Source organism: Coptis chinensis, chromosome 1, assembly GCF_015680905.1.
Source record: "Coptis chinensis isolate HL-2020 chromosome 1, ASM1568090v1, whole genome shotgun sequence".
NCBI lineage: Eukaryota > Viridiplantae > Streptophyta > Magnoliopsida > Ranunculales > Ranunculaceae > Coptis > Coptis chinensis.
In genome coordinates, this window is record NC_141456.1 from 41246626 (window position 1) to 41258925 (window position 12300).

A 12300-nucleotide genomic window follows, 5' to 3' on the forward strand; every position below is an offset into this window, starting at 1 on the left:
CTCTCCAATGGAAGAGTGCAAAAAAAATAGATTTTAAACTCGGACGTCACTCCAAGTGACGTCCCTCTTTAATTTAAACTCGGACGTCACTCCAAAAATAAAGCTTCAGACGTGTGTTGAAGTGACGTCCGGCTTTTTTTAAGTTAAAGCAGAGAGACGTTATTTTAATTCCCCGCCCCTTTTTATTAACTAAGCTAAATTACACCCCATTGGAGAAACTCCCATTGGAGAGAGTTTTTTTATATTTGGGGTGTAAAATTTCCATTCTATACGGTTTACACCCCCCATTGGAGATGCCCTTAGTCAAAAAGAGAATTTAAATAAACCACACACGACAACTATATTTCAGAGAGCCGTTGCTACTATATTTTAACAAAATGATAACCACACATTGTTAAATTAGTTTCCCGAGTACAAAAGTTACATTATTTATACAAATGGAAAAGCGAATGGTAAAAGAAAAGAAACGAGGTGAATTGCTGCTTCACTTCACACTTTAACCCTGGAAAGAACAGATGACAAAGAGAGACTACGCACCAAAAATATTGTTAGCAATACAGTTGCATCAAGTAATAAAACTATAAACTATAGGCAACATAGATCCATCACAAAGGAGAAGACCGAGTGAGCCTGACACTCATCCACGTGCTCAAGCTGCTCTAAGGCAGTGGTGTCTATCTCAAAGCCACATGAACATGTGGTGAGGTGTTCTGTGGAACCACAGGAACTTGCTGGGGAGGGTTATCACTTTGTTAATCAGTGAAGGGCTCTTACATAGGTATTTTCTTTGATTAAATATGAGAAACTTCTCAAAATTTCCACATGGCGCACTTGTACCATGATATTCAACAAAAGGAACAGTTATGATAGAGCCCTTCGTCGGTAACAGTTCAGAGTATGTCGAGAAGTATTTTCCTTGAAGGAGTCTTACATAGGTATTTTCTTTGACTAAATATGAGAAACTTCTCAAAATTTCCCCATGGTGCACTTGTAACGTGATATTCAAGAAAAGGAACAGTTACAATAGAGCCCTTCGTCGGTAACAGTTCAGAGTATGTCCAGAAGTATTTTCTTTTAAGGATTCATAGGTATTTTCTTTGACTAAATATGAGAAACTTCTCAAAATTTCCACATGGTGCACTTGTAACGTGATATTCAAGAAAAGGAACAGTTACGAACATATGATAGAGCCCTTCGTCAGCAACAGTTCAGAGTATGTCAAGAAGTAACACATCAAACGTCTAACACATTGAGACCGATGTTATTTTGTTAGGTCTCCATTCATTGAAAAATGTACAAGAGAAATTCAGGACTTCACTGGAATCTAGCTTTTATACCACTCTTTACCAACAAAGTCATTTAAAACTTTAAATACTTGAATTCAGTTTACTAAAAAGCTTTTCCGCAAAACCCAAATGCTACTCGGTTCTTATCATACCTCTATGGCCTGTGGGATGAATTTCAGGCTTCCTTATCGGTGGCAATGGATTATGAAGTATACCAGGCATAAAAAATTGTATGCTACTTTTGCATCCAATCCTATTGTCACTCTTTTCTTGAGGAAATTATCATGAGTAGTACCTCCAAACAAGTCAGCTCTAGACAACAACATTGAGATCAATTATACACACTGATGAAAAGGGTGATGTCTTTCAAGTGAAGTAGCGGAACTAGGTATATCCGAGTACATTATCCAAATTCAAAACTGCAGTCCCACGTATCAATATAAGAGGGACCAACGCAAACTAGAGACTGAAGCACATACAAAAATCCTGTTCATAGATGTGAGCCAGATCACCTAATTGACCTAATCTATTATTTAGAATTAGTCATACAGTTAGTAAAACAGAACCTGTCATCACTTTGAACAAAGACCAACTATTTAAAAATAGAGGGGAGAATTCACTTCTGTTGGTCAGGTAACAATCTTCTGACATGTTAACTGTTAATATCCTGATGACATTGAGTACTGGCAACTTATAATGTAAAATAATTAGGTTTCCTTGTGAAGATCTCAACCCTTCCAAGTTAATTACCTCCCAACTCAAACATATGTCTCATGCAGACAACCAGAGCTAGCTAAAATGACAAATTAAATTCTTAAATCTGTGCATATGCAAAATTCCATGTTTCAAAAGCCTTATCGTGGTAGGATATGCCACAACACCCTTCCTGTATAGGGTTGTCCACCTTACGAGTGCAACTTTTGAATGCACATGATAACCAAGAATGTGCTAAACAAGGATACTCTTGTAAGCATCACAAATCCCCCACTCCATGGTTTGTTAGTGATCAAAGGTAACCCGCCTTCAAGGCTTTCAAACAGGTGAAAAGAGATTTCACCAAACCTTTATGTTGTATTTCTTCCTTCATGACCAGTATGCTTACTTAACGGGATTCTTCCCAACTAAAACTGGGACCAAAGAGAGAGTTCTTCCAAAACTTACCACTTATTTTACTTGATTTTATATGATATACCAATCAACTCTATATTTGTGTTTAACTCCAACAGAACTTCCAATTTGTTCAAGGCTGCGGTCCTAAAGTAGTTATTCAAGTAGAAATAGCCATAATATATCCTCTGTTATTTCCAGATAAAACTTGACCAAATTCTCAACACTGAGTATCAAGAAGTGCTATAATCACTTTCCATGTACCCCAAGGCTTTAATGTACGTCATACAAAGCTTGTTCAAATCTTATAAAGCACCATACAACCTCTTTGTCCATCTGTTGGAGTTCTTACAGGGACAGAAATAAATAAGCATTTCACAGAAAATAAATACTAGGCTTTCTTGACTTAAGCTCCAATACTTAGAACCACAAGTATGCAAAACCAGAAGACATCCCTGTTCTCTAAACTTGTTGTGGACCACAGATGTATTGTCCTCGCTTCATAGGACAGAGAACTCCAAAGACTCCCACTTGAGATTAAAGACAGGCAGAATGCAATTTGAAAAGCTAACTTTCTTCACAAAGATGCAGGCTTCACTAAGAGTAGGCTTCGAATAATCCACAGCCTATTAAGCGACTTTTGCAAAATCTGTCAGAGCACGAACTTGTGTGACCACAGAGCTACAACTTCGCCGCCAATCAGACTGCTATATCGAAAGTAATCCTAATGTGTTCTAGCAACTTATTACTATGAAAGATAAACCAATAATCTGAAACAATCACTCAGATTGTCAATCTATAACAATATGTAAAGCGAGAGTATCAATTTACCTCAGTAATATGAACCAGAACCCCCACCACCTCCCAAGTAACTTCCACTACCCAAACCACGGCTTGGATATAGAGAGGAATAGGAACTTTCCCCCATCTGTAAAAGAAAAAAAATCATATTAGGAACAAAGATCCGCAAGAGAACAAAGATAACACCTGCTCAAGTTAGTTGCATACATCGGGTCCACGAGCCACGTAATCACCACTATAACTTGATGAATACGTCCCACCAACATCACTACCACCATAAGAACCTGGACAAGACCAAGTATGTACGTAATTAGAAAACTAAAACTGAATCTTGAGCGAATATGAAATATCGCATTCTTAAAAGTTTTATACCTCCATAGCTCATCCCCTGGCGACTACCATACACCCCGTGTGAATCCTGGGCAGACAGAGAACTTCTGCTTCCAGCATACCCAATTTGAGATCTCCCAAGCCTAAAATCATAATTGATATTAATCACTATTACATATGAATTTAACAATATAAATGTTCCGAGATAAGAGAAAATATATAAGAACACAAGTCAATCATTTTAAAAGTACCTCTCACTATATGTATCTTCATACTGGGAAGAACTGCCCCCAACTCCATAATCCAAACGAGCTCGTGACTGGCGTACACCAGCTTCCGCATAGCGGGAAGGGACATCATCCTACCAAAGCAGGCAAGCATTTCATACAATCAAATATCCGTTGTGCATAAAAGAAGGGGGGACTGAAGGAAAACTAACAGGGGTGCGTCCATTGGAAATATATGACTGATATAAATACTAACCAACGCAGAATATTGACGTTTAGATCCAGAGATTGAGTCATAATCACGAGAACGCCCTTCCCTATAGCTTGGAGGAAGTCTTTCAAACCTCCGTTCATAGCCCTCATCAACGTAAGCCCTCCTTGGTGCAGCACGAGTTGCACCACGAGCCACACCACGAGCCATGTCATCAGGATAACTCGGCCCACGGGGAGCATAGTCAACCTTGTAAGATGCACGCCTCTCAGGAGCAGCTCGGGAGCCATAATCTACAGCAACTCTACTTCTTGGTGGAGGCTCATCACGTCGAACAAAGTCCCTCTTTGCACTACTCCTAGGATAAGAAGGAACTGCCCAAATGGAAGACCAGAATTAACTACAAACCACTTTAAAAAAATTAAAAATAAATATTAAAATAATTAAAAATTAAAAATTGCTGTCTAAAGCTAGATCATATTAAAGGAGAATATTAGGCCCGAAGATTTACCAGGTTTCCTACTGTAAGACCTCATAGGGGGCGGCATGGGTCTGACTCTCTCTGGTACAGCCATAACAGGACGTCTCTCTCTAAATCCAAAAGGTCCCTTAAATCCACGACCATGGTTAGGCGCCAAATGGCCACCAACGCCTCTTAAACCACGACCAGGGAAGCTATGAGGTGCTGGCCTGACCCAGGATCCCCTACCACCTCGAGGAAACCCTCTTCCAGAACGAAGATCTCCATGAGTGGCATACTTTCCCCTACCCCTCTGTAATGGGCGTGATAATCTTGCCCTAACTTTAACCTGAAATATAATGCAACAAAGCAAGATTGGCATTTGCAACAAAAACAACATAGTTCACAAGAATCAAACACAAAACTATTTTAATATAAGACAGACCTTGTTATCTCCATCGCCCAACTCAGCATTATTAACAGCTTCAGCACATGCAACTGCATTATCATGTGTGTCGAAAGTAACAAATCCAAAATCTTTCCTCTTAGCTGATGGCATATTGCGGGCAAGTTCAACCTTTTCAACCTCCCCAAATTTCTTTAGCTGCTCCTTGACACGGTCCTCATCCCACGAAGCAGGTAAACCATCGACAAATACAGTTTTAACCTGAATTTAAGATAGACAGTCGCATAAACAAGTTCAAGCTGCGCCCAAATCCAAATGAACTTGAAATTACAAGCATGTAGGTGAAAAGCACATAACACAGTTAAAACAGGAAATTAAGCCTATTACACATTTACACCAGATAATAAGTTTACCTCCCACAGCATACATAGACACGAATTCCAAATTCTCATTGTTAATTTAATATATCAGCTTTCCCAATAAGAAAAAAAATAAAATAAAATAAAATGTTCTCACATTCCTTTTGCATTCAATATAGGAACTTGATGAACGATATCAACTTTCATCTCTCCCAGAATACAATACTTAATGGACACCCAGAACCTCTCAAATGCAATATCAAGTAACGGACATAATAATGTACCTCAGCCGGATAAAGTAGGAGTTAATGCTCGGCATATACCTGTGCCATGATTTCATCATCTGGCTCAATGAAAGAATCTGCAAAGGAGACCTTCGCATTTCTATCAACTCCAAAGAAAATATCTCTCTTCTGCAGACGCTTATAAGCATCCATGGCATCAGAACGAGATGAAAATTCCAAGAAGGCAAACCCACGATTCATTCCTTCATTGTTACTATCTTCAACCAGTGTTAAATCATCGACATTGTCAATTCCATATTGTTTCAACTTCTCTTTCAACTGAATAAGAAATGCATTCAGTGTCAGAAAACAAATAAAAATACCGTCCATAATAGCAACTTGTGGATAACTTGATAAGAAACTATGTACAAAAACAACATACTGCTTCTTTTGTCCATGTTTTGCATATGTTACCCAAAAAAAGTGTGTCACTGTCTTGACTGGGAGTAACACCACACTGCTTCCCATTAACCTGGAAGCAAAGACATTAAGAGCTCAATGAAAACTTTTAACTCAAATATTGCTTTCCATTTGAACTAGGAAAAGACCAAGAAAAATACCACTGGGTTCCTCAGATCCTTAACGGCTCGCCTTGCTTGTTCTACGGTTGCAAAACGCAAAAATGCAAAGCCCTTGTTTTTCTTTGTAAGAGGATTCATCATGAGCCTGACTTCAACAACCTCGCCAATTACACTGAACACTTTCTTAAGATCATCTTCAGATGCATCCTTGTCCAAACCTCCAACAAATACTTCAAACTCCTTACGCTTGCGCCTCTCCTTGACAAGTTCATGATGCTCTTGATGCTCTCTGTCAGCCATTTCTTCATGCTCTTCCTCAGCATGCTCTTCACCTCCTACCCCTTCAATTTCTTCACCAATATCTTCCATTTCCTCCTCTGCAATAACACCCTCTTCCAGATCACCAACATCTCGCTCCTCAGATCCTTCTTCATCGCCATCTCCTTCCTCCCGAGGTTCTTCATCTTCCATTTCCTTCTCATCATAGTCTATTCCAGTCTCCTCTTCAGGCTCATACTCCACCTCATTATCCTCCAACTCTAACCTTTCCGCTTCGTCTTCTTCGTCAAATGCCTCTTGCACATCTTCCTCCTCTGAATGGTAGGAAAACAGGTAAGCTCATCTTCATGTCATTAGGAGAACAGTAGTTAAAAATGCAACTATAACCATCACCAGACCATTTTCATTTTCCCAGCATTATATCAATAATTTCACATACGAATACGTAGTTCAAAAGGATCAACTGAGATTTGTTTGGTTAATATGCATGTGTAATTCATAAGTTAAGTTGAGTACAAGCTATAACTAACGATAAAAATCAAAACTTTTTATGACATTCATTAATAATAAATCAAATCTAATTCACCTTTAACAGAAACAGCTTCAGCCTCTTCAACTTTCAATTCAGGTTCTAATTCAGCCTCTTCTTCTTCTTCTTTAACAACTTGCTGGTGCTGTTGTTGAGTCTGAGCCGCCGCTGCTTTAGCCGCGGCTGTACCTTTGGCAGCTCGTGTTTTCTTAACAACCTTCTTCACCGTTCGTGGAGGCATCCTTGTTTTTTTGTTTGTTGTTTGGGGTGAGATTTAATTTAAAACCCTAATAATAAGTTTGGCTTGGGAGAAAGTAGTAATGTTTTTTTATTAAACAGAATATTAAAGATTGAGTCGTCGGTTTATATATGACAGTTAGGTCGGTAGAGAGAGAGAATAAAGTGGTTTTTTTAAAGAGATATGCTTTTGAGTTTTGACTATAGATCTAATATCTTGATGTACCCTTTCTCATCTAGCGACTCAGTGCTGAAATAAATTGTGACACATCAGTTTTTTTGGTCAATCAAAATTGTTATTAACACTAATGCATTTTCACAAAATTTGAGGTTTCTATTGGAATACTTGTCCCGTTCCAATTTAAATTTTCTTTAAACCACAAAAATTGTCCAGTCCCGGTCGAAACAATCTTTTTTTTAAAACGCGCATTCAAGCTTCCAATAACCATTTTCCGTACGAACTGCAGGCGACATAAACTCAAGCTCCCTAACTTCAATCACCTAATCAAAGATCGTTTTTCTACCAAATTTCATTCCGTTTTTTCCAATGGATCACCATCATCGAGCTGGACGAAAGAGGAGTCTTTTGCATAGGTCGGGGAGTGCAAATATGTTCCAAACACTTTATAAAGGTGCAAACATGGATGTGACAATTAGTCAAAGTTTTAAACGAGACGTCGAATTCCCATAACCTGCAAGTTCCAACAGAACATCCGAAGTATATCATGGTTATTATGTACCCCTACCTAGTGATCCATATGACACATGGTCATACTGCGTTGTTAGTTCTCAGGGAATGGAGACCACCATCTCTTTTGAGCATCCAAACGATAGCATCTTGTCTGCTTGTACCTGACTTCCAACAGCTTAATGAGGTATATTTATATTTTCATTATGTTAATTTCAACGTACTATATAGATTTAACTTAGATAAAATATTGACACAATACATAAAATATTGCGTGGTCGCTTAGCAAATGAAATCTTACTCAACCAGGGGCTTCGAGTTGGTTTAAATTAACCAAACTTAACAGTATTATGGGTATTTAGACCATGAACGAGCTGAAAGAGCACACGCTGAGAAACAACTTCATGAACGTGACCAGACGATAGCAGATTTAACAAACCAAGTGAAAGCCTTGGTAATTTTATTAATTATATGTTTTACATTTTCAAATATTTATTTTACAACTCAAATTTTAGATTTTAATTAAATTACATACATTGCGTTGATGTTTCAGAGAGTACCTACCGAGATCATGCAGCAAGGCAATGCTCCTAAGAAAGGGAGAGGGCGAGGGCGAGGGCGAGGACGAAGATGGAATTATCATAGTAGTTCCATAGTATTAATGACACGTAGATATTTTGTAATAATTATATTGGTTTGTTGTTGTTGTTGTTGTTGTTGTTATTTTGAAGATTTTAACAGGTTTAGGTATATGAATTATGTTGATTAAACAAAGGAGGCTATATCCAAATTTATTTTATGCATTATACGTCATTATATTATTACTTGGTTTTTTTACGTTCTCAAAATTGGGTTTCTATTCAAGATCGACTTGGTTTCTCAAAACCCGAACTCTTCTATTTATATTAAGGTGAAACTTCAGTGTAAAAACACGATCTCAATTTTCTGGCAAAAAATCAGAACTTGGTATGTACGGGCAAGAGGGGTGCTCAACTTCTAGTAGACTTGTTTCACGACAAAAAAAAAGGGTCCTATTACTGCCGGACCCCAATTTGTTTTGGGCAGACTCCAAAAAAAAAACAATTATTACAAGTATGCCATTGGTTTCAAAAAATCTAAAAAAAAAACAATTATTACAAGTATGCCATTGCTCCAAAAAAAGTTAGATTCGAAAACCCCAAACTTAAACGACCCGGCTAGGTCGTTTGGACTAAGTCCGAACGACTTGGCCACACCGTTTGGGACTTAGTCCAAACGATGTGCCCACACCGGTCAAGAGCCCAAAAAACAGAATTTTATATTTTTCAAAGTCCAAATCCCAAACGATGTGGCCATGTCGTTGGGGATTTTTCTAAGTTCAAATCCCAAACGACATGGCCACATCGTTTTGGACTCAGTCCAAACGGTGTGGCCATACCGTTTGCCACACCTTTTGGACTTCAGTTTGGACTTCAGTCCAAATGGTGTGGCCATGTCGTTTGGGATTTGGATTTTGAAAAATATAAAGTTCTGTTTTTTGGGCTCTTGACCGGTGTGGGCACATCGTTTGGACTAAGTCCCAAACGGTGGTCAATCGTTTGGGACTTAGTCCAAACGACCTAGCCGGGTCGTTTAAGTTTGGGGTTTTCGAATCCAATTTTTTGTGACCAATAACATACTTGTAATAATTGTTTTTTTTTAGATTTTTTGAGACTAATGACACACTTGTAATAATCATTTTTTTTTGGAGTCTGCCCAACACAAATTGGGGTCCATCAGTAACAAATACCAAAAAAAATAATAAATAAATAAATCTTCTTTTTTCAGGTAAGGCGCGCGCTCTGGTCAAGGCAAATCTGAGCGCGACCAACCCCTTCACATCTTCAAACGAACAGTACCACATACGACAAAAAAAAAAAAGCAGCTTCTTGGTTTTTCCAATTTTCCTCATGTTGAGCGATAACACCCAACAATTATTATATTTTTATACATCATTATATTATTACGTCATTATACAAAAACTTCTAAAATGTAATGTTAATGATTGTCCCTCAAATATCATCATTTATCATACAAAAATATACACTTAAACGATAAAAACATATTACAAAATAAAACTTAAATAAATTGCATCGCTAAAACTTATACTAATACCACTCAACTACATCTCAAAGAATTTCCAAACAACGTTCATGAACAAATTCTACTCCTTTAGTTTCTAGAAACATATATTTCTCTGTAATTTTTAGCTAGCGCTCTTCATCGCTACTGAAAACACAAACAATTGTAAGTGCACGCTCCAATTTAAAATATTTATTACAATTCTTACAAACCCTCAAAAATCGGTCCAATAAGACTTTATACATTCTATCTCCATGATTGTCGTTGTGTTTGAATATTTCACAAGTTCTATCCCAAAAAACTCATCTAGGTCCATAATTTGACAATACAACAGCACGCTCCATTCCAACAATTGCAACCATATGTTCTCAACACAATAATTCATCTTCAGCATGGATGAAATGTAAACCATGTCTCAGACGAGAATGACGCTCCATATTATATGAAGACATTTTGTTGAAAATTGAAAGAAGAAAGATGAGAGAAAGATAAGTGAATTGGTGAAAATTGAGTGAGGCACCAATGAATATATATAGACTACAAGTCCAACGGATCTAAATATATCCGTTGGGCCCAAAAAATCTAGCCATTTTAATTTGTTATTAATTTTTTTTGAAAAAGCTCTGAACGGCAAAACTTGACCCGTCTAACATCGTGGGCCCAACGGTACAAAATTGAGTAGTTTTAATTTTTTAATAAAAAAAAATGAAAAAAATGAAAACATTATGGATGGCAAAACTTGACCCGTCCAACATCTGGACGGGTAAAGTTGTCCCGTGCAAGTGGATGCTAAATTTTTGAGTATTTTGGTCGAGAATTTAACAATTGCTGAGATGGAAACGGGTGTTTGGCAACGCGTTAGTGAACGAAATTGCCAAAAAAAATTCTATCTGTCACATTAGAAATGGTTTTTAGCAGTGCGTTGATGATGCTCTAACGCACGCAAAAAATAATAACACAGATGGCTAGGGCATCCTGAAGGGACACCTTCCATTGCCTCTTACTTTTGGAAAGGAGTTCATAACAACCATGTCTTGGTGGAGAAAGGGTCCGTGTGGAGAATTAGAGATGGGACTAAAACCTCAGTCTTTCATGATCCTTAGCTTATGATGCATGGAAAATCTATCCTTTTAAAGGATAGATATATGGCCACCCATAGGCATGCAAAAATATTGGAGAGTTAACCACCTTATGATGGCTGATGGTTCTGGCTGGAATCAGAAGCTCATAAGGGGGGTTTTCGATTCCATGATTGTATCTATCATCAACAAGGTACACGTACATCAGGCCTCAAGCTTGGGCTGATAAACTCATTTGGTGAGCAGATAAGAAAGGTTGTTTCAATGTCAAGTTAGCTTTCAACCTGATTAACCAAGATCAGTGGAAAGATAATGACTAAAGTTTCCACACTAAGTCCATTAAAAGGGTTTGGAAGACTAACTTGGCAGCAAGAGAACAAATATTTTTGTGGAAAATGTATATTAATATCTTTCCAACTGGGGATCGGACATGATAAATAATAGAATAAATAATGATGATATCTCATATCCTTTATGTTCTAAGGAATATGAAGCCATGGAACACCTCTTTTTAATTTCGAATGCCATTGGGCTAATGACATTTGGTTTGCTTCACCATTAGGTATTAGAACATAAGTACATAAAGATTGGATCGAAAGTTAGAAGATGGGTATATGAGATCCTGGAATGGAGCAATAGCAAGGATAAGTGATCTTTTCACTTTGCGGTTATAGAGATTTGGATTCTTTGCTCCGTTTGGTGTAAACTCAATCTGTCCTTACTCACGAATGTTCGTTCGTTTAGTTTTAGTAGGGATTCGAACCAACCTAAAGTCTAGGACAACATACCACTTGATTATGCTATTTAGGGAACTAGTAAGTTTAAGATTTAGTTATACTAAAACTACTTATCTTATTTTTAGATTCTAAAGATTACGTAAACATGTGCACTAAAACAAAGTATAAATCAATATATGGAAAGGTGTGGAGGGAGTAAATCCACTCATGTTAAGAAAAACCTCTATTGCTTTACTCTAGTTTATTGCTTCTTAATCTTTCTTAAAATTCCTAGACAAATTTTAATAAAGATTATATTTTTGATCCCTAACAATATAACTCATCTCTAAGATCATATTGCTAGCATGAGAAACCAAAGCAATGACCTATCTCTAAGTCATCACCATAATTCCTAACTAGACTACACCAACTACCATTTTGGGGTAGGATCTAAAGCCTAACTTATGGTCCTAAACAACTAACTAAAATAAATTACAAAAGTTATTCCTCACATGAGCATCATTAACCCTCTACAAAGGGATGGTTTAGCTCATGATCATAGGATTACAATGATCATATAATATTTTCTATGATATTATAAAAGTGAAAGAAGAAGAATGAAAGAAGAAACTAACTTTGCCTTAAGGAAAATGTTGATTTATTTGGAAGAACTTAAGTGT

General features: G+C 37.3%; 1 protein-coding gene across 3 annotated transcripts; it reads right to left on the reverse strand.

Annotated features, from left to right (window-relative positions):
• Positions 1 to 2564: 2564 nt before the first annotated feature.
• On the reverse strand, positions 2565 to 7309 carry LOC147524049 (RNA-binding (RRM/RBD/RNP motifs) family protein). 3 transcript variants are annotated; one of them, XM_086601745.1, is made up of 12 exons: positions 6858 to 7309; positions 6032 to 6585; positions 5854 to 5943; positions 5511 to 5750; positions 4868 to 5089; positions 4474 to 4771; positions 4008 to 4336; positions 3776 to 3885; positions 3567 to 3667; positions 3402 to 3478; positions 3225 to 3321; positions 2565 to 3042 (listed from the first exon to the last, which is right to left on the reverse strand). In XM_086601745.1, the coding sequence occupies exons 1-11, from the start codon at positions 7039 to 7041 to the stop codon at positions 3226 to 3228; spliced, it is 2301 nt and encodes a 766-aa protein (XP_086457871.1). In that variant the 5' UTR covers positions 7042 to 7309; the 3' UTR covers positions 2565 to 3042; position 3225. The 3 variants fall into 3 exon arrangements, with proteins under 3 accessions (XP_086457871.1, XP_086457864.1, XP_086457854.1); XM_086601738.1 differs by having other exon boundaries at positions 2565 to 3097; XM_086601728.1 differs by having other exon boundaries at positions 2565 to 3117.
• Between the last annotated feature and the right edge of the window lie 4991 nt (positions 7310 to 12300).